This window comes from Salvelinus alpinus, chromosome 21, assembly GCF_045679555.1.
Source record: "Salvelinus alpinus chromosome 21, SLU_Salpinus.1, whole genome shotgun sequence".
Taxonomy (NCBI): Eukaryota; Metazoa; Chordata; class Actinopteri; order Salmoniformes; family Salmonidae; genus Salvelinus; species Salvelinus alpinus.
This window is the reverse complement of record NC_092106.1, coordinates 753,357-776,916: the sequence shown is the minus strand read 5'-3', so window position 1 is coordinate 776,916 and position 23,560 is coordinate 753,357. Positions and strand designations below refer to the sequence as shown.

General features: G+C 41.3%; 1 protein-coding gene across 2 annotated transcripts in view; it reads left to right on the top strand.

The window, feature by feature from the left end:
* The first annotated feature begins 4,174 nt into the window (after nucleotides 1-4,174).
* LOC139547532 (fibroblast growth factor 12-like) overlaps nucleotides 4,175-23,560 on the top strand; it is a 121,709-nt gene continuing 102,323 nt past the window's right edge. Inside the window, exons 1-2 of one of the 2 annotated variants that reach the window (XM_071356402.1) lie at nucleotides 4,175-4,545; nucleotides 4,650-4,804. In XM_071356402.1, coding sequence (XP_071212503.1) covers nucleotides 4,765-4,804 — 40 coding nt within the window. In that variant the 5' untranslated portion in view covers nucleotides 4,175-4,545; nucleotides 4,650-4,764. Of the gene's footprint in view, nucleotides 4,805-23,560 lie in introns of both variants that reach the window. The other variant, XM_071356401.1, reaches the window with a different exon arrangement.

Genomic DNA, 23,560 nt, shown 5'->3' with positions numbered 1-23,560 from the left:
ATATGCCCATGCACACTGTTGTGGAGGTGTGTTTACAGAGGGCCGTGTTCATCACTGTATATTCTAGGACAGTGAGGCTTATGGGTCAAAATAAGCCTTTTCTATCAGTCACGTTTATAAGAATATGACAAATACTGTATCTTCTTGGTGCCAACAACCAACACAAAAAGCTTGCACATTTCAAATAACAATTACATCCAAGGTCCAGTAAGAAAGTAGCCTTGTAAACATTGACAGACAATAATACATAGTGATAAATGTTTAAATGTTAAAATGTTAAATGTGCAGCCCACAGCAAAGTGGAAAAAACCTTTAAAAAATGCAGGTTTACAGGCAGTATTCCATATCTCACTACGTTCAGTTTTTTCCCTCAGTGGTTTTAGATTGCACCCCAAATTGCACCTTATTCCCCATACACTCTTAGAAGCAAAGGAGCATGGGAGAACCTTTTGGGGTTCTAAAAATTGCTACATGGGGAACCTTTCCAGGTCACAAAAGTTAATCAAGGAACCCCTCTGAAAAGGTTATTCGAGGAACCCCTTGGACACGATGAATATATTCTCGCAAAAGTGCCACAGATTGACTCTTATACGCTGATACCGGGCTGCCTGTGTAAAGGTTCAAACAGAAACCTGTTTGCGATGGGAGGGGTTTAATGTTGGACCTTTTTAATAATATATTGTAGCAGCATTCTAATGGAACATTAACATTGCTGATTATATGGAGCCATGACAATCATCTGAATGCAATGACCTCCTCAAAAAGTAATAAAATGGTAAATAATCCAACATTGGGATTTGCATAGGCACTTGAGGAACTCATACACGTCTGTAAACCTCATTGAAGCTACAAAACTGTCAGTGTTCAACCTTAATATGTGATAACAATATAACGGAGCAGATAAACAGGAATTATGTTCACAGTGGCCAAGAAGAACTATCTGAAAGCCACACTCTTACTAAGCCACACCCCCAGCATCAATAACCCAGCATCAACAACCCAACCTGGCTCTTTTTAAAGAAAACAATCCAACTAAGTAACCCAATGCCTGCAACCTAGCAGTTGGGTCATCCAAATAACCAAGCATTTTTTAAGAGTGTAGGCTAGGATATCCTCGTAAGCAAACATCATTAACATCACAATAAACTTTTCGGAATTAAAATAGGAGGCTGCAGTCGTAATTTAATTGGCTTGACAGGAAATGTTCTATTATTCAACATTGCTATTTAAAGAGTATTCATATTGGAATGGGTAATTGTTTATAATTCGCTAGCTATCCCATAAAGCCATTGCCGAAAACTACATATTTTCATCTTCTGAGCAGGGCCGGCGCCAGAATGATTCAGTAGGACGGCCATTTGATCCACGGGACCTCCTATGTACAGTATGTGTGAATTAATTATTATTTTTTTTATAGTAAAGACATGTAATTTAACTGTAAAAATGTATTACCTTTTAATATGGCAAGAACACAACCAGTCAGTATGTTTTCATCTGATTGTCAAACAAATCCCTTCAAAAAGTAGGTTACACGTTCGTCCAAAATAATTCCAGCATCCAAACTGTGCACTGTGCACCTGCCAACTTTCCTTCAATTTGCAAGTGGCCATACACCATTTGTATTATGCTCTTCTTAGTCGGACAGCATCAGATAAATTGGCGACACATACTGAGACAGAGGGGCTCAGTTTCGCTTGCCCGGATGCTTTATCTGTGTCACGCCCTGACCTTAGAGAGCCTTTTTATGTCTCTATTTGGTTTGGTCAGGGTGTGATTTGGGGTGGGCATTCTATGTTCGGATTTCTATGTTTTTGTATTTCTATGTGTTGGTATGTATGGTTCTCAATCAGGGACAGCTGTCTATCGTTGTCTCTGATTGGGAATCATACTTAGGCAGCCTTTTTCCCTTTTGTCATTGTAGGAAGTTGTCTTTGTTAGGGGCACTATTGCCCTTGTAAGCTTCACGGTCGTTTTTGTTATTTCTTGTTTTGTTGGTGACATTTTACTAAATAAAAGAAAATGTACGCTCACCACGCTGCACTTTGGTCCACTTCTTTCGACGGCCGTGACAATCTGAGATTGATGCGTCTTTCTGTCGGCACGCATCTCTGTCAAATAAATTATCAATATTCTATGTTTTTATTTGGACAGGCAAGGAGGTACGGCGGGCCAGGCCCCCTAAGGCCTGCTCATAATGTATAGCAAAGCAGAAAATCTATTTGCTAAGTAAATTCTAAGTGCTCTGCAAGCCCCAGCAAAAAGGTTCCTCCAGAAACCTTTGCAACATTGAAACATTAAAGGTTCCTCCAAGAACCCCTCAACCAGCCAATGCTGCTAATATGAACCCATTGACTGCAATGTTTTTTGAGAAACTCCAGGGTTTGTTGAAAATCTCAAGGGATCCTTGAGTTACCCATCATTCTAAGAGTGTATAGTGCACTACTTTTGTCCAGAGACATATGGGCCCTGGTAAAATGTAGTGCACTACATAGGAAATACAGTGCCATTTAGGACACAACCTTAGAAATATTGAACCATAAACCAGTACAATATAGGCCTATATTATCTGCAATGCATAACATGTAGCCCTACTTGGCCCAAATAAATATTTATTGAAATAGGGCCTTAACTATACTGAACAAAAATATGAATGCAACATGCAGCAATTTCAAAGATTTAACTGAGTTACAGTTCATAGAAGAAAATCAGTTCATTTAAATAAATGTATTAGGCCCTAATCTATGGATTTCACATGACTGTACAGGGACGCAGCCATGGGTGAAGAAGCCGAATGTGGAGATCCTTAGCTGGCGTAGTTACACATGGTCTGCGGTTGTAAGGCCAGTTGGACGTACTACCAAATTCTCTAGAACAAAGTTGGAGGTGGCTTATGGTAGAGAAAGGAACAGCTCTAGTGGGCATTCCTGCAGTCAGCATGCCAATTGCTCCCTCAAAACTTGAGACATCTGTGGCATTGTGTTGTGTGACAAAACGGCACATTTTATAGTGGCCTTTTAATCATCATGCTGTTTAATCAACTTCTTTATATGCCACACCTATCAGGTAAATTGATTATCTTGGCTGAGGAGAAATGCTCACTTACAGGAATGTTAACAAATTTGTGCACAACATTTCAGAGAAATATATGCCTTTTGAGTGTGTGGAACATTTTGTGGGATCTTTTATTTCAGCTCGTGAAACATGAGACCAACACTTTACATTTTGCTAGTAGAAAGAGGAGGAAAGGAAGCACTACTAAGGTACACAATAGTACATTTTGGTAGACAGAAGGTGCTCTTTGGTAAACGGGATGAATTGGTCATTAAAAAAGAAAGGAGGACTAAGGCACTCTTCATATAATTAATTAAAATGCCTTTTTCCCCTTAACCAAGCACTCTAGGCACAGTGTGGGCCAGAAATGGATTTAGAGTTACTGGTGTCACTCTTAAGTTGCTGGATGTATTTTGCTGATGACTTTTGAACTTGCTTTCCAGTCAGTGTGGATGATTTTTTGGCATCTGTTGACCATTTGTTCTGTTTCATCCCTCCCTGACGAAGGCCATGCAGCCGAAACGCGTTGGTTTAAAAAAAACTTTGTTTCTATTGAACATGCCATACTAATAAATGCATTTAAATTAACTATATGAAGAGTGCCTTGGTCCTCCTTTCTTTTTTGACTTTACATTTTGCGTTTATATTTTCGTTCTGCATATTTCAATTTCATAATTTTTTGGGGCAACTAAAATGCAATATGTCATCACTTTGTCATCAGCCCTTAAGCCCCTACAGCCTACAGGTCACCCAAAAGTATGCCCATCACAGTAACATCACTGTACTTGGGTACCAATCTGTGTTACCATGGAAACTCACACTAAACCTAGTTGATAAAAAATCCTGTAAACATTTTTTTTTTTTCCCAGCCTACACCTGCCCCCAATTGAGTCATCACTTGAGACTATATCTGAAAAAGAACAGGACTTGTAGTTTCTTCTTTATCCAAACATATTCAGCTTCCTAAAATAGCAGAAATCTTAGACCTATATAAATGGGATCAAAGGGACTTCTGAGCTCAGATAGATTACGTGAGAAGCAAACTTCTGAGTGCTCTGAATACAAATGAGTCGATGTAAAAATCGCAGAAGAGTAGGCTATGACGAGGAGAATGTTATTGGGCAGAATCTGATGCACCCTATCTCGTGATAGTCAACGCTTTCTCGAAGCTATTCTCACCTTGAGTATGTAAAAGGGAAAAAAGCTTTATTTGATGTCTAGGAAAATATATAGCAGGTGTTTGTTGTCGGATGCACAGATTCAATAGTGGAAGTGACTCTCCCACTTTCTAACATGTAACGCAGGGGAGTATGTCGTGACGTCACGTCTGTATTTCACAGGAGCCCGAGCTGCAGCATAGACTTCAGCACCAAAGCGAGAGGACAGCTCCGGATAAGCAGCGCGCGGACACTGGTTTAATGCATGAGCGTGGACAGAGAAAATACAGACACAGCGTCCAATTTGCTCGGTCGGAAATCACCCCAAAATCTCAAAGTCAGCCATTCTACCCTTCACTTATAACCAATATCAGTTGATTCACGGACAGTCCGGCAATTGACAAAACAGCTGTTCTCACCCGTCACGCTTGTTGATTACAGAGGCAGGCAAAGCAGGCGGGAAGAAGAACCACAGCCCGACCAGACCAGCTCTGACATCTTCCAGAAACGCACCGTCTCTAACTTCCCTCACTGATCAACCTAATCACAACGGGAGATGGAGATCATTAAAGTAGATAAAGCAGACAAAGCACCCGGTAAGCAACTTATTTAGTCATTTAATAACAGACTGGGTGTGTGTTGTGTGTATTGAATACGTGGGTCTGGTGGCGTGGCAGTGCGTGGCCCACGCCTTTGTGTGAGTAGACTGCGGTACTTGGAGCTCGTACACAGGACAGGCGCCTTGCCGCTTAGCCTACATGAAAATAGCAGGGGTGGACTAAGGTGTGGTTTATTTGGCTACGAACATCTGTGTATGTCTCCTGCTGCTGCGGGCGTAGAGCATCCATAGCCTACTACGACTCGCCCTTGTAGGCTACCTCGTTGCTTTTGTTTTCAGCGAATGGCTGACAGAAAGAACCCTGATGCAGCAAATTTACTCAGGTTAGCGTTTTTCGTCATGAATCTTGTTCTAGAGGCAGCTCTGCAGAGCGGTCAACTGCCACAGACACAAAGTCATAACATCGGATTTTAAAGTTAACCCTAACCTTAACCACACTGCTAACTTCAATGTCTACCCCTAGCCATAAATTAAGACAAAAAAAAACGATTTTTTGTTTTCTTGAATTTCATAGAGCCAATTTTGACTTTGCTGCTGGCCCATCTAGCGGAAATTGCTCAGTTCTGCCCCCAGGGCAAGATTCATAACAATAAACGTCAACCTGCCAAATGTACATCCCCGTAGGGTTTCGGGAGGGGAAGGGTGGGGAAGGGTGGGTTCTCTCAATTCTCTGGCTATGGGCAAGGCTAAAGGCCCACGCGCATTATCATTACACATGTAGCCTGTGTTCTAGTCTACTTCGTCACCTGATATAAGAGGAGTAGCATATTGGTTGATAAAACGGGTGTTTTGAGTTGACCTGACGTTTATAATAATATAAAAATTAGGTTTAGTCAAATAATTCCTACACCTGCCTGATTTTCATCTGGGCTGCCTATTAAATACCCGTGCTTCATCGGCCATGGCACATGTTATCTGTCAATAACCAATTCATGATGTTGTCTATTAGCAGGGTATGGGAGTAACGGATTACATATAATCCGTTACATGTAAGGGATTACAAAAACGGTGACAGTAATCCGTTATGTTACCAGCAAAAATATTGTAATCATATTACAGATACTCTTGAAAAACTAGATAATTACGTCGAGGATTACTTTTAAATTCAGAAAGGATGTTTGGGAAAAAAATATTTGACACTTCTCTGTTTTCTCAATGACATTCAAGTCAGCATTGAAAAAAGGCGCCTTTTTTTTTGGAATCATGTAGTAACCAAAATAAATATTATATTTGAGATTGTTCAAAGTAGACACGCTTTGCCTTGATGACAGCTTTGCACACTCTTGGCATTCTCTGAACCAGCTTCATGAGGAATGTTTTTCCAACCGTCTTGAAGGAATTCCCACACATGCTGAGCACTTGTTGGCTGCTTTTCCTTCACTCTGCGGTCCAACTCATCCCAAACCACCTCAATTAGGTTGAGGTCAGGTGATTGTGGAGGCCAGGTCATCTGATGCAGCACTCCACCACTTTCCTTCTTGGTCAAATAGCCCTTACACAGCCTGGAGGTATGTTGGGTCATTGTCCTGTTGAAAAACAAATGACAGTAACTGTAACGGATACATTTAGAAAGTTACCTACCCTTGTCTATTCGTGAGTGTGCTTGGTTTGAGGTTAATGGCTGCCTAGCTTACATGTGACAGATGCTCCATACACATAAAAGGTTACCTGACAATTCTAATGGGACACCTATAGATATCTCCATGCATTGAAATCAGCATGACGTACACCTTGCACTGGTTATAGGATGGAAATTCCCTTACAACGCTCCCTAATCTTATATCCAAACAGTTTTGCTTTAAAGATGGGATGTCACACACACACACAAAATCAACATGGGTTAAATGTGTCATGATTAATATGACCGCAGATGGTTATGTTCATTGTGCTGTGACTCTCTCATGCTCTTCGAACATTCCCATCTCATCACTCTATCTGCCTCTCAGGGCCATGGATGGTTAGTGCTGCTGATGTTTTTGTGTGTGTGCCAGGTGCCCAGTGGTCCTAAACACCTCTGGAGCCTTGGGTCCTTGGATCCTGCTGGCTCAGCACACAGACAGACAGTTTGGGTCAAAACATGGTGTCTGATACCATCACAGATCAATATTTTGCTACGGTCTCTTTCACACAGGCTCTCCTTCCTCCTTCTTCTCTCTCTCAGTTTTGCCCTGGATTCTGTCCTGAATGTGGGGGAGTGCATGTGACCGTGTGTAAATGGGTTACATGTGTGGGATTGGAGTTATTTGCATAGAATTTTCATTCTAGATTAGTATGTGTCTACATGAGGAAGGGAGCCATGTAATGTGAAAGATTGCAGATGCAGAGAAAGGGGGGAACTGGAGAATATAAAGTTGTGAGTTTGACATGGCCTCCAAGATGTCTGAAGAGAGGATGACTTGGCATGCATTTTAACACAATTAGACATGGCCTCCAAGATGTCTGAAAAGAGGATGACTTGGCATGCATTTCTGCTGTGAACACAACAAACATCTTGTGAAATAATTATATGTTTACTTTCTTTTCTTATGTGTTTGTAATGGTAGCTTTTCATTGAAACTCTATGTTGAATGTCTAGTATTATATAAGTTAAAGCTGCAATATACAACCTTTTGGGCCACCGGACCAAATTCACATAGAAATGTGAGTTATAGATCTGTCATTAAGTCTAGGAAAGGGTCGATCTGTTCTACGTGCACTATGCGATTTCTACATAGTGCATCTTTAATGTTGTTCTAAATAGAAGAATGGACTATGGCTAAGGCAATAACTTTTCTACAGGAACATTACTTTAGGTGATAAAGAGTCAAACCCAGAAGCAATTGTGGTAATGCTTTATTTCATGGTACACACACACACACACACACACACACACACACACACACACACACACACACACTGGTGATTCAAGTGACAAAAAGTTTATAATAGTTTTCCCATTCATATCTGGATCCTGCAAAGTAGTTAGCGTTAACGCTGGGACCGCTGATATATGTCCAGGGATCCTTGCTCAAACAAGGCCGTACTACATTGGCGAAGCAGCTAGCCTAGCAGCTAGCTATCAAGGCAACCTGGTCTACTACTGCCGGATACCAAGCACCAGAGGTGTGGACTCGAGTCACATGACTTGGACTCGAGTCAGACTCGAGTCACAAATATGATGGCTTGCAACTCGACTTTGACTTTAACACCAATGACTCGTGACTTTACTTGGACTTGAGCCTTTTGACTCAAACTAACTTGATACCCTCCCCAAGCTCAAATATAAAAAATGATGCTATTAAAAAAGGTGTGCAGTGCTCTTCATTTAACGGATTACAGTTTGAATCGGACAGCAGCCAATCAAATTGTGCTAGCTGAGAAAAAGTTGAGCGTGGCAGTGCAGAGGAATGTCGGCGGGTGAATTCAGTCGGAACCCTTGGAAAGATGATACCCCAAATTATTATTTTCGGATATAAACACTACGCTGTAGTCAACAAAAAACGGATTGCAACTTGCAAAACATGCGGGAAGAAAATTACAGACGGAGGCGCAACAACTTCCAACTTTGTTCAACATTTGAAGCTGCACAAAGAACGGTAAGTCGTGGCTAATATAGCTGACAGCTATATATAACTTTGCTTGTGTAGCATGTAGGCTAACATAACATTAAGTCAATGAGCCTCCACACAGTCAGTCAGTGCGGGAACGTGATCATTGCACCCAAGATTGAGCTACAACTGGCTAGGCAGTTGGTAGCCAAGATCCTGCCTGATGTTACTGCTGTTCCTAAAACCATTGATATACGTTAGCCTACTGTAACCACACACAGAGAGGGTGTGTGTGTGTGTGTGAAGGTTGGGCAATTGTGTACAAGTCTACATCGCCAGATTGCGCCCCATAGCGATCCTCGATAGTCGATCAATCATTACTAAAATGATGAAGTAAAGGGTGATGGGAAAAAACTGTGGAGACTGTTGAACGCTATTATGGGTAGGAATTCGAACATGTCTGCCTCTTTTGTTGAAAGAGGGTATATTTATTACAAAACCACACAACATCGCAAACTACTTTAATTAATATTTTACAGGCAAAGTGGACAAGTTGAGGAAGGCTATGATTCCAACTGATGGCTCCATTTCATATACCCTTATAACAGATTGTATCATGAAGGAGATGCAATGCATGTTCGAATTTCACCAAGTAGAAAGGGACGAGGTAGAAAGGATGCTGTTGTCTCTTTCGGATGACAAGTCACCTGGTCCAGATAATCTTGACATCAAATTGCTTAGAGTTACAGCTAACAAAATATCGACCCCAATCTCTCATATTTTTAGTAAGCGCTTGAGGTATGGGGTGTGCCCAGAAGTCTGGAAAGAGTCAAAGGTTATTCCACCACCTAAGGATAAAAAAATCTGCGTTCACTGGTCCTAATAATTGTCCTATAAGCTTGCTGCCTGTGTTAAGAAAATTATTGGAAAAAATGATCTTCACAAATCAAGCGTTATTTCTCATGTAATGGTCTGATAATGGGTTTCCAGCATGCATACAAAGAAGGGCATTCTATGCTGATGACTCTACAATGTCTAGTGCACCATCAGAATGTAACGAGCTAACAGATAATCAAATGGCTACCCAGAATATTTGCATTGCTCCCCCCTCCCCCTCTGGAACGCTGCTGCTACTCTCTGGTATTATCTATGCATAGTCACGTTGTCACGTTCTGACCTTAGTTCCTTTGTTATGTCTTTATTTTAGTTTGGTCAGGGCGTGAGTTGGGGTGGGCATTCTATGTTGTTTTTCTATGTTTTGTTCTATTGGTAATTTTCTATGTGTTTGGCCTAGTATGGTTCTCAATCAGAGGCAGGTGTCAGTTGTTGTCTCTGATTGGGAGCCATATTTAGGTAGCCTGTTTTTCATTGTGTTTTGTGGGTGATTATTTTCTGTTCTGGTTTTTGTTTCACCGTACAGGAGTGTTCGTTTGTCGTTTTATTGTTTTTGATCAGTGTTCATTTTTTGTATTAAAACAATATGGACACTTACCACGCTGCGCATTGGTCCTCTTCTTCCAACCACGACAAGCGTTACACACGTTAATAACTCTACCTACATGTACATATTTTCTCAATTACCTCGACACCGGTGCCCCCGCACGTTGACACATTGACTCTGTACCGGTACCCCCTGTATATAGTCCCGCTATTGTTATTTACTGCTGCTCTTTAATTATTTGTTATTCTTATCACTTACTTTTTTTTTAGGTATTTTCTGAAAACTGCATTGTTGGTTCAGGGCTTGTAAGTAAGCATTTCACTGTAAGGTCTACACCTGTTGTATTCGGCACATGTGACAAATACAATTTGATTTGATTTAATGTACTGAGTAGTGAACTAAGAATGGTGTCTGAGTGGGTTGATATGTACAAATTGGTGTTGAACATTTCTAAAACTAAATGTATTGTATTTGGTTCAAGATATATGCTTGCTGATGATCCCCAATTGAATTTGTCGATGAATAGAACGCATGTAGAGCAAGTGAAAAAAACGAAACTACTAGGCGTCATGTTGGACGCAGCTTTATCCTGGTCAGAACACATAGATAATATTGTAATTAAGATGGTTAAGGGAATTGCTATTACAAGAAAATGTTCATCTAGCACTCTGAATCAGATGATTCAATCCCTGCTCCTATCACACTTGGAGTACTGTCCAGTTATATGATCCTCTGCAGCAAAGAAAGATCTAAAAAAAACTCCAAATGGCTCCAAACAGGGCTGCCAGATTACAGTTGAAGTCGGAAGGTTACATACACCTCAGCCAAATACATTTAAACTCAGTTTTTCACAATTCCTGACATTTAATCCTAGAAAAAAATTCCCTGTCTTAGGTCAGTCAGGATCACCACTTTATTTTAAGAATGTGAAATGTCTAAATAATAGTAGAGAGAATTATTTATTTCAGCTTTTATTTCTTTCATCACATTCCCAGTGGGTCAGAAGTTTACATACACTCAATTAGTATTTGGTAGCATTTCCTTTAAATTGTTTAACTTGGGTCAAACGTTTCGGGTAGCCTTCCACAAGCTTAGCACAATAAGTTGGGTGAATTTTGGCCCATTCCTCCTGACAGAGCTGGTGTAACGGAGTCAGGTTTGTAGGCCTCCTTGCTCGCACATGCATTTTCAGTTCTGCCCACAGATTTTCTATAGAATTGAGGTCAGTAATTTACACTATTTCCTTTATAACAATTTTAATGACATCGCAAAATAAGCAACAATATGACATTAGTTTTCTTTAGCTCGCCTCTGACCATTCCTCAAGTTCTCTGTTCGGAATATTGTTCCAGTATTCGCTTTTGAACGTGTTAAAGTTTCAGCAGGAAAAGTCTCTGTGTAGACAAAGGAACATTCCTGTGTGAATTTGAAGAGGGATGATCTCTGGATCAACCCCCCACCAGCTCCCTCCTCCCCCCCTCTGTGGGTAAGAGAGGGTCTGGTTACTGTGATCCATTGCCAAGCTGATCTGACCCATTCGGATCCTCACAGGACAGTCATGACACATTCAAATGTACTTTTTGTTTTGTTTTATTTTGACATAATTTTGTAACTTTTGTCTTTGACCGTCATTCTATCCCCCGCCCAGCAACTCCACTCCCACTTGTCTCCAATTCCACTTCCCAACCCCCAGCTTCGCTCAGCCCACCCCACCTATCTCTGCTGACCACCCTCTTCTGATTTTTACGCACCATATATCTTTCATCTATGCTGTGATATTTAACATACCATTTGAATCTATCTAATCAAATAGAATCCATAGATTGCGAGTTGAAGATAAATACTTTTACTAAGAGTGTTAGTATATTAGTAATTGACTTACCAGGTCTCTCCAGATCTCCAAACAATGCTATTTCTAGGGTCAATTTTAGATTAATGTTATGCTTTTTCAGCCATCCCTGAACCTGAGACCAGAAACAGGCTATCTGAGGGCAATACCAAATCAAATGGTCTATTGATTCTGTATCCTCACAACAAAATGTGCAGAGTTGCGATGATTGAATGCCCCAAATATTCAAAATTTTGTTGTTGGCAAGAATTCTGTACAATAATTTTTGCTGAAAAGCAACACATCTTTACACTTGCGTCATTTTATATATCAACTCATACACCCTGTGGCACAGATGTCCACATCCTGATCCTCAAATGAAACTGGTATACTTTCCTATTTGATCCTTTATTTTGGGCAGACAGACCAGTTCCCTACCTCCTCCTGCTGCCTCCTCCATTTTTGGGGTAATGCTGTAATCAATGAGTTGTAATCTTGGATTGAGCAGACCTTCCCATACAATTCTGATGACTCCATAAAATACATAACTCTACCATTCCAATTTACATTGGTACATTGTTTGCTGCCTCCACCCACCCATTTCACCCACCCAAGGCTTGGATTGTCAATACAATCAAACTATCAAGGGCAATGAGTCAGTCATAATGTGGCTAATAGGCTAGCGCAGGGCTTCCCAAACTTGGTCCTCGGGCCACCAAGGGGTGCACGTTTAGATTTTTGCCCTAGCACTACACAGCTGATTAAAATAATCAACTAATCATCAAGCTTTGATCATTTGAATCAGCTGTGTAGTGTTAGGGCAAAAAACTAAATGTGCACCCGTTTGGGTCCCGAGGATCGAGTTTGGGAAATGCTGGGCAAGCGTATCTATTTATGTAGCTATTTAACAAGCTAAAAACACAGAGCCTAACGTTAGCTAGCTAGATACTGGTAGGATATCATGTCATTGGAGGAGTGGGTGAGTAACCAACTTTTTCCCCTCATATCATTTTTCGGTGGCTACAGCTAGAGATGCAGGTGTCATTTGGTTATCTAGCAAGAAATATGAATGCTTTGCTAGCTAGCTATCTATGCAGAAATTGAACGACTGTTATCCAGCTAGCATATCTCTTGTGTTCGTAATTTCACTCTGGCTATCTACTCCAATTTCAGAGCACTCTCGTCCGAGTGTGCCAGAGTGCAGAATAACTGATGAATTTACGAACACGCAACACCTGCTGAATATGACCGGTGTCAGTCAACGTCAGTAAAAAAGTCATTCAATTGTTGCCAGCAGCACAGTTATTCACTAACGCTCTAGATAACATGTAAACAGCCTAAACAGCTCTGCTAGGGCGAGTAATATGGTCAGTGAGGCGTTCTCTCATTTATCTCTGGAAGTAGCTAGCAAGCTAGCCAACTTTAGCCAGTTACCTTGGGTGCTTGACTGCCGTTGTGAGCAGGTAGCCTAGCGGTTAAGAGCTAGTAACCAAAAGGTTGCTGGTTCAAATCCCAGAGCCAACTAGGTGAAAAGTCTGTTGATGTGCCCTTGAGCAAGGCACTTTACCCTAATTTCTTCTGTAAGTTGCTCTGGATAAGAGTGTCTACTAAATGGCTAAACTAAACTGTCATGAATGCTGTGATCAATCCTACTCCTCGGGCCAGAGCATGCAGTGTGTGCTCTGAACGCTTGGAGACCGAAACGCTCTGAATTCTTGAACAACCCAGAACACTCTGACACACTGGAGGCAAATGATGAATGCACCCTTAGTTGTCAATCAAATGTATGTGGCATTGGGCCGGCATGCAAGTTCCCATTCAGTTGTCAAAACGTGGGTTTGGAGAGCTGCAGAAGGACGAACAGGCATTGTTTATCAGTGCAATTTTGACGGCCAACTACCTAAAAAAGTTTGAGAGGGATTATCTAATGTTCCCGCTTTAGATTTTTTGCTCAACGCGCTCTGGCTAGCATTAGTTGTTGTTGTGCATAACTGAGGGAGAGAGAGCGCCTACCTTTTCATGGTTGTTTGATTAACAGGACTGTAAATGTCCCAATTATAAGAGGACTCCTGTGATATTTACATACGTTTACAATGCATTCTATTGATCTAAAGTCACACTGTTGCTACTGCCTGTAAATACACATGCCAGTTCAAAGTGAATGATGGCAGGCCCATGTGGCAAATGGCTTATTTGCATAAATGCCTACTGTAGCTCAGATTGGCTATGGCGCACTGGTCTGCATAGACCCTGGTCATGGAGGAGACCGTATGTTTTATTCGATTTGATTTACTACAGTTTCTAATAATTGTCCAAACGCACAGCTGCTTTCCCACTCTATATTCCTATAGAGTTTTCACAAATCCCTTACGATACATCGTTCCCAAACGTTCTACGAATTTATGAAAACATGAAAATGACCGTATCTAATAACCCTTTCTAAATGACCCTATTCTTCCTGGGCCTGTATATAAACCGATTTGAATCAGATTTGATGTTGCTAAAACGCTGTCGGTTCCACTTTCAGTACCTGGTAAGCAGGAGCCTTCTGGATATTTACCAACAAGTCAATATTCTTTGTTGATCTCAAGCATTGTTGCTGAGAGAGACGAGAGAGAAAGGGATAGAGAGAGAGAGAGAGAGCGAAAGGAAGATCGAGACAGAAAGGGAAAGAGGGGTCATAAAGATTCTCATTTAGATCCACCTCCACAGCAGAACAGTGAAAATGAAACAGGTTCTGTTGAATAACACTTTTTGAGGAACAGTTCAGGTTGCTATCACAAGACATCCCTGTAGGAACCATCCACCAAAAATATGAGACAATTTGGCCATTGTCCCAAATGGCACCATATTCCCTATGTATCTAGAACACTACTTTTGACCAAGGTCCATAGGTAGTAGTGCACTATATAAGGAATATGTTATGTTGGTAGCATACATGGACACACAGTGAACTAAGCCCTTTCTACCATGCTGTTTCATTTGAGAAATGTTGTAGTCATTTAGCAGACACTCTTATCCAGAGTGACTTACAGGAGCAATTAAGGTTAAGTGCCTTGCTCAAGGGCACATTGACAGATGTTTTTTCACCTAGTCAGCACAGGGAGTCAAACCAGCATCCTTTTAGTTACTAGCTCAGCAGTCTTAACCACTATGGTACCTGCTGTTTCAGACAAAAAGCTGCACCCTACTGCATTTTATATAGTGTAATGCAATTGGAAAATCTTGGCAATGCCTATGTCAGTACTTGATTGCATTATACGACGTGCACCACTGACAAATTGACCTTGCTAAATGCTTCCGTACACAGCTTTGCAAAAATAACTTGAGTATAGACAGGGCAAGGGCAATGTCAGGTGTGTGTAGGGGGGAGAAAAACAACAACATTTAACCATGTCACTGGATTAAGGTTCAAAGCAGGGGGAGACCGAAATTCCTTTACGTTGAGGACTTCTGTCAAATCATATCAGGTTGCGAGTGGGAATCTCATCACAGACAAGTTTAGCTAATTAGCAACTTTTCAACTACTTACTACTTTTTAGCTACTTTGCAACTACGTGGCATGTTAGCTAACTCTTCCCCTAACCCTAACCTTAACCCTTTTAGCTAACCCTTCGCCTAACCTTAACCCTTTTAGCCAATCCTAACCTTAACTGTAATCCTAACCTTAAAAACCCTTTAACCTAACTCCTAAACTTAACCTTAACCCTAACCGAGCTAATGTTAGCCAGCTAGCTAACTTTAGCCACCTAGCTGCCTAGTTAGAATTCGTAACATATAAGTTTAGCAAATTCTTAACATATTGTACGTTTTTCAATTTCGTAATATATTGCAAATTCATAACATATAAAATTAATTATAATTCGTAACATATCATACGAAATGGGTGATGGTCATTCACAAATTAATACATACCATACGAAACGTAACATATTATACTAAAGGAAGTGTCTCGGATTTACATACAGAATAATATGAAATGCTCTGAGACCAGGTTGGGATGTCTAGTCAGTCAGTTTCTAGGTGTGGTTAAGAAACTAAGCCAAAGCTGTCATAAATGTTTAGGGCCGGTTTACTGGGCACAGATTAAGGCCAGTCTTGGACTAAAAAGCAAGCTCAATAGAGAATCTAGTGCTTCGTAGTCCGGGATTAGGCTTAAAATGTGTCCGGGATTCATTTGGTTCAGGTCAGCATCACAAACAAAACAATTTCAAGGAATTCAGAATTCATAACTTCCAGACACACATCATTTTCATTGAATCAGTATCAATACAATCCCATACAAATAACATGTTATTTATTGATCCATTACACAGACAACAGAAATGGTTAGTTTTGTTGTCACAGTACCCAGTCCCACCACACAACAGTACCTCTGCCTTCCTCACCTACAGTTTTACAAAGGGGCAGGCCCTGTCTGTGAGAGGGTGTTTAGGTTCTCCTCTGCTGCTCGGAGTGTAACCCGAGTCCCTGCTGATGGGACAAAAGGGTTTCCCTCTCTCCCTTTCTCACTCTCTCCATCAGCCGGCCTGCTAGCTAAGAGGCCAGGAGACCCAGACACACACAGTCAAACAAGGTGCTGGGTTACACAATCAATGTCTGTCTGTTAGGTTGCCCAGATGTAGTGGGGGAAGAACCCAAACAACCTTGGTTGCCAAAAGTGGGACAGTCCCCAGGTCCCCAATGCAGAGTAGTGTTGTGGCTGCTCTGTCAAAGATTTTCATCTGAATGTTAGACTGATGTTATGTTTGTTTCCCCTACCAGTCAACACCTCCACCGCCCTGTCTTGGGAGGCCTGGGTTAACATAGTATTTGAGTAAAAGTGCAAGCTCAGTCAAGCAAAGCTTAAGTATTTGAATGATAGTGTTGGAAACCAGGGGCTCTATTTTCGGCGGCCATTAAGGCGGCGCTAGTGTCAAACGGCATGTTAATTTGCAATTACGTAATGTAAAAACTGACGCACTGGCATTTTCCTGGCCAAACGCTAGGTTTGGCTATATACCTGTCTTATATAAACTCGCTTGCGCTCAGATGGGTGGGGTGGAAATATTTGAGGTGTGTCCTTAAAAACATGAGCCAAAGTGTTAATTTCAGGCAGCGCTGATAGGGACGTTTAAGGCCAACCAACAGCTGGTTTTAGCGGTAACGCAGTTGGTTATGGCATGCATTTTGACAGCGGAAACACAGCCTATCCAGCCATGACGCACACTGCCCATATGTGTATGGAACGACAGTAGCCTAATGTGCTTTTAGTGCCTGTATGCTTCGTATTTAGAAACATAAAAACGAATGTTTTTTTCCATTCCATTTTATTTTATTAAAAACCAAGTATAGCTTCCCCTGCTCTCAATTTCGTTTTTTGGGTGTCTGTCTAATGCAATCGTGAAGTAATCAAGACTATCGATGAACGGTTTGGCCCCTGAGACCGCTTGGAAATAAATCTTAACCACCAAAGCTTTATTCAAATATCAAGGTTTAGAGGATTAAAACTATGAGCTGACATTCTCTTTTTATCTATGCATTGTAGGCAGGCCCACATTATTTTAACCATGCAGGTCCCGTTTTGGACGTGTGTAAAACCCTCCATAATATTATATGCCCACGGGATAAATTGTGGTGCCTGTAACTGTGACATAGACTGTTTAAAACAAGTTTTTGTTTTGTTTAGAATTTGATTAGAATTATTCGTTCTCTTTTTATGCCTTATCAATAATGAATTGAATCTTGCTTATTGACAATGTTTAGCATGTCCTTGCTCAGCCATAATGCAAATTACAGTAGGCCTAGACCCTATATCAGTGTGAATGCTATTGAAGCCATGCAATTACTTAGAACAATGTGGACTGCAAATGGGTTTAAGTTAGCAAAGATGGGATAGGTCTACATTTCGTTATTTCGTTTTTGTAAGCCATTTAACAAACTATAGCGGACTAAGGCAGTGCATAAAAGACGGTAAATACACAACCTGAAGCAACCACATATTTCGCCATGGAGCACGTTCTGATCGGCCAGTGAGGGGCCAAGCCTCGACAAAACCACAACTTGTTTATTCATCAAAACCCAGCCCTTTCGCGGCAACGCCATCAAGTGCGTCGATAATTGTGATAGTGTAAATAGCTAAAATATTTCTGACACATCCTTGAACCTATAATGCTACTGCCTGTGCGTAGATCTACCATTGGGTTAGGTTTATTAAAATAGAGCCCCAAGTCTGTTATTCATACTTTCTTTACAATAAAAAAATCTACATGCAAATTTTGTGACTAGCTATTAGCATCATCCATATGATTTTTACAATAGGCCCACAAAGAGGTAGGCAGATTGAAGTGGATGATGAGGGCAAGGCCCATCTTGTCATGCTTGCTTCTGTGACTCTCCAGACTGGGTCATAGAACAGAGGGTGAATGATTCTTTCATAGACCATTACACAAACACTCTCTCCCTTCTGTTCTCCCTCCCTCTCTTTTTCTCTCTCTCTCCATTAAACAAACTCACACAACAAACACTATCTCCTCCCTTTAACTCTTTCTCCATTACACAAACACATACAGCACACAAACACTCTCCCCTGCCTTCCTCTGTTTCTCTCTCTCTCTCTCTACCCCCTCCACAACCCCCCTAATTGAGTCCTTGTTAGTTCTACTCAGATAATGAGATATATGACACGTTTCTTTCCAAAAAGCTATACACTGAGTATACAAAACATTAAGGACATCTGCTCTTTCCATGACATAGACTGACCAGGTGAAAGCTATAATCTCCAGTGGTGGAAAAAGTACCCAATTGTCATACTTTAGTGAAAGTAAAGATACCTTAATAGAAAATGACTCAAGTAAAAGTGAAAGTCAACCAGTAAAATACTACTTGGGTAAAAGTCTAAAAGTATTTGGTTTTAAATATACTTAAGCACACAGCCAAGGTAACGCAGGAGATGCTTCCGAACAAGTCTCTGAATGTCCTTGATTGGCCCAGCCAGAGCCCGGACTTGAACCCGATCTAACATCTCTGGAGAAACCTGAAAATAGCTGTGCAGCGATGCTCCCCATCCAACCTGACAGAGCTTGAAAGGATCTGCAGAGAAGAATGGGAGAAACTCCCCAAATAAAGGCGTGCCAAGCTTGTAGCGTCATACCCAACGTAACAAAATGTGGAAAAAGTCAAGGGGTCGGAATACTTTCCTAATGCACTGTACATCACATCCTGTCCCCACCTGTCACAGACCTATCAAATGACCCCGCTCACCACTCATGCCTCGTGTCAGCCGTCTTCCATTTGTCTCCTCGTGTCAGCCATCTTCCAATTTTCTCCTCACTCTCTCCTGTGTTTTATCTCTCCACTCTCCAATCCCCCATGCTCTCTCTCCCTCTGGTTAATACCTCCTTCCTCTTCTCTCCCCTCTCTATCCCTTCTTTCTTCTCTCGTTCTCTATGTGAGCTAGAGTGTTTGATGACTCTGCAGCAGTAGAGGGGAAATGCTGCAGCCATTGAGATCCCTGATGCATTAATGTTGAGAGGAGGCAGAAAGAGACCCTGTCTCATTTTGAGCTCTCTATATCTCTCCTCTCTCTCCTCTTTCCACACACACGCACTTAAGCACGTACTGCCTACACTCCCAGTACATGCTTTCTACAGTCGTGGCCAAAATACACAAATATTATTTTTCACAAAGTCTGCTGCCTCAGTTTGTATAATGGCAATTTGCATATACTCCAGAATGTTATGAAGAGTGATCAGATGAATTGCAATTAATTGCAAAGTCCCTCTTTGCAATTCAAATGAACTGAATTCCCCAAAAACATTTCCACTGCATTTCAGCCCTGCCACAAAAGGATCAGCTGACATCATGTCAGTGATTCTCTCGTTAACACAGGTGTGAGTGTTGACAAGGACAAGAATGGAGATCACTCTGTCATGCTGATTGAGTTCGAATAACAGACTGGAAGCTTCAAAAGGAGGGTGGTGCTTGGAATCATTGTTCTTCCTCTGTCAATCATTACCTGCAATGAAAAATGTGCCATCATCATTGCTTTGCACAAAAAGGGCTTCACAGGCAAGGATATTGCTGCCAGTAAGATTGCACCTAAATCAACCATTTATCGGATCATCAAGAACTTCAAGGAGAGTGGTTCAATTGTTGTGAAGGCTTCAGGGTGCCCAAGGAAGTCCAGCAAGCACCAGGACCGTCTCCTAAAGTTGATTCAGCTGCGGGATCGGGGCACCACCAGTACAGAGCTTGCTCAGGAATGGCAGCAGGCAGGTGTGAGTGGATCTGCACGCACAGTGAGGCAAAGACTTTTGGAGGATGGCCTGGTGTCAAGAAGGGCAGCAAAGAAGCCACTTCTCTCCAGGAAAAACATCAGAGACAGACTGATATTCTGCAAAAAGTACAGGGATTGGACTGCTGAGGACTGGGGTAAAGTCATTTTCTCTGATGAATCCCCTTTCCGATTGTTTGGGGCATCAGGAAAAAAGCTTGTCCGGAGAAGACAAGCTGAGCGCTACCATCAGTCCTGTGTCATGCCAACAGTAAAGCATCCTGAGACCATTCATGTGTGGGGTTGCATCTCAGCCAAGGGAGTGGGCTCACTCACAACTCTGCCTAAGAACACAGCCATGAATAAAGAATGGTACCAACACATCCTCCGAGAGCAACTTCTCTCAACCATCCAGGAACAGTTTGGTGACAACAATGCCTTTTCCAGCATGATGGAGCACCTTGCCATAATGCAAAAGTGATAACTAAGTGGCTCGGGGAACAAAACATAGATATTTTGGGTCCATGGCCAGGAAACCCCAGACCTTAATCCCATTGAGAACTTGTGGTCAATCCTCAAGAGGCAGGTGGACAAACAAAAACCCACAAATTCTGACAAACTCCAAGCATTGATTATGCAAGAATGGGCTGCCATCAGTCAGGATGTGGCCCAGAAGTTAATTGACAGCATGCCAGGGCGGATTGCAGAGGTCTTGAAAAAGAAGGGTCAACACTGCAAATATTGACACTTTGCATCAACTTCATGTAATTGTCAATAAAAGCCGTTGACACTTATGAAATGCTTGTAATTATACTTCAGTATTCCATACTAACATCTGACAAAAATATCTAAAGACACTGAAGCAGCAAACTTTGTGGAAATTAATATTTGTGTCACTCTCAAAACTTTTGGCCACGACTGTACATGCTATTTAGTTGTAATTTTATTATAATTTACATTGGCCTGGGATTCCCTAATCGTGAGGGCCGTCATACAAAAGGTTGCTTTCTATTGGAACATTGGCGTGTTCTGTGCTGTGTGATGCACAGTGCTATTCATCACATGATTGATAATATATTTCCATGTGGCCTCCCCATGCAGTCCTATAGATAAACAAATTAAGATGCATAGCCATGCAGTCCTGCATAGCCATTCTCTCGCTCTCCCTCTGTGCAGAGTACTGATGAGTGTATGAGTGTGCGACTGAATGGCGGTGCTAAGTAGACCTCTTCATTATTTACAGAGCTCTGCAAATGGACTCGCTCACATGGGGGAGGGCAGGCTGGCTGCACTCTGCCTCAAATACTCCCTCCATCCCAGCTGGAAGTGGGTTGATGGATACTCCTCCTTCTCTTCACCCCGGTCTGATAAAAAAGTTTAAAAAACTCTTTCCTATACTAATTTGTCTCTTCGTTTTACCAATAATCAATGGAAATCTTAAAGGGTCAATCAGCAGTTGAAACAACAACAAAGTGAACACCCCGCAATGTTTTGGGTAAAAGGTGAGGGATAGGGCTGGAGAATTGTAACCACTCAAATTCATAGACAGAGTTACGGATGCAAGGACTGACCATCCTTGATATCAAAATTATTGTTTTGACCATGTTTTGAGGCTACATTTACTTTGTTTACAAATATTGGAGTAAACAAGTTGATTTTTGGGGGGGTTCTGATGGGGTACGACAGTTGAAATAAGCTCATGAGTCATTTCTAAGTTATATTCTTCAAGAATCAATGGGTACATATCATTAATTTATAAGTCCAAATATAGCAACTGCTGATTGACCCTTTAAAGGACTTTTGTTTTCTTGACAAATCTATGGCACAAATCCTCTACTCCAGTTGTTAATTGTTTTTTATATTGTTTTTGTCTCAATATAATTTTTACCTGGGAGTGTTAGTAGGACTTCCACTAAACACATTTTAGACAATGACAAACACGCAAATAAATATTGACACTTGACCTATGATTCATTGTGATTACACATGCAACAACACCCACGTTAGGCACTCCTACAGCACTAAGTATGAATAGTTGCTACTAGTGGCCACCCATCATTCAGGGCAGGTGGTTGTTGTTGTATGCGTAATCACAATGAATCATAGGTCAGGTGTAAGTATTTAGTTGCGTGTTTGTCATTGTCCAAAATTAGTTTAGTGGAAGTCCTACTAACACTCCCAGGTGAAAATTATATTGAGGCAAATACCCCAAAAAATGTTGGGGGAGGGGGTGGGGACTTGCCTGTTTTGCATGTTATTTTGGTATTAATACGTGTCACATATCAGTTTGCAAACAATGTAAAAAATATATAATTGAGTTAATAAAGCTTCATATTTTTGTTTTCTTGAGTTAAGCAGCTTCAGGTGTTTCAGCCTAGCTCAGTGCTTTCTGTGGTGGTAGGAAAAGCCAGCAGAATATACGTAGCGTTGCGCCGTGATTGCCTCAGTGTTCTGTCACTCATGGGGACACTACGTCACCACGAAGTCTAAGGGAAGAGCTCGAAAATTCTACCCCTTTGGGTGCTGCCATAGTGTTACATTAGAAGTGCCCATCCAAGAAGGCTCAAGGTCATTGACCACAGATAAAATGACGTCAAATCACGTTATATTTACAGTAGCTTTGATTGGACTGATTATGTCAACATTATACTTTCAAAATCTTAGCTAGCAGTCGTCATCATGAATCAAGTCAACTATCTACTGGCAAATCCATTTTAATCCTTGTCGTATGAAGATAAATAATGAACAGAAATTATAGATAAAACGTATCGGTGGTCATCGGCCATTGGACATAAACATTACACAACAAGTTGGAAATCGCAAATTCAACAATGAGTGGTTTGGAAGCAGTTGAGCACAGCACAACAAGGTGAGTCCAATAATGTCTTGTATGCTGCTGCATAAATTATGTAATATGCCAGGGAGATATGTATACTGTAGCTTAGAAAGTAATACTAAGTGTATGTTGTGCAGTAAGCTGTTAGTAGCCCATGTGACTCACGCTAATAATTTGGTCCCTTTTCCCTTCTTACTTTCGCCAACTGTTGTGACTTGGTGGTGCACATGTAGCCTATAGCCTGTTTTAGAGAAATGTAATCATTGAATATTTTAAGAGCTTTCATTGTCTGCTTATATGCCCCCTTTATTTATCCTACGGTTCTGACTTGGTGTACAGCGAGAATACTGTAAGAACGGCCCATATTCTGAATTTTGTCGCTGTACATTTCAAAAGTGCTGAACAAATAGTTATATTGACAACGTCCGTCCTAGCTCACTCATTAAGCTCATTGTCTTAATCGAAATTACGGATTGCCTCTTATCCGCTCGTTGTTCCCTTATGCCATAGTTTGTACATCTCAATTGTCAGTAGAAACCACATTTGTTTAAACAAGTCAGCCACATCAGCTATGTTTTTTAAAAAGGCAGGAAATGAGGCTGAATTAACTGTTTCACTGTCAGACAAGGCTCTGCTGATAGCCAGGTGTAGCAGTGGTAAGGTGTTGGGACTGATGTTGGGACAGCTTTATGTAGGCCCTAACAGTTTGTGGGCACCGTTTGTCACCGTTATAGTGCAATTATTATATTAGGGGAGGGCTGAAGAGTATTTATGTCTGTAAAAAAGCTATTTTGTGGGGAAAAACTCATGCTGATTGGCTGGGCCTGGCGCCCCTGCTCAGTCATGT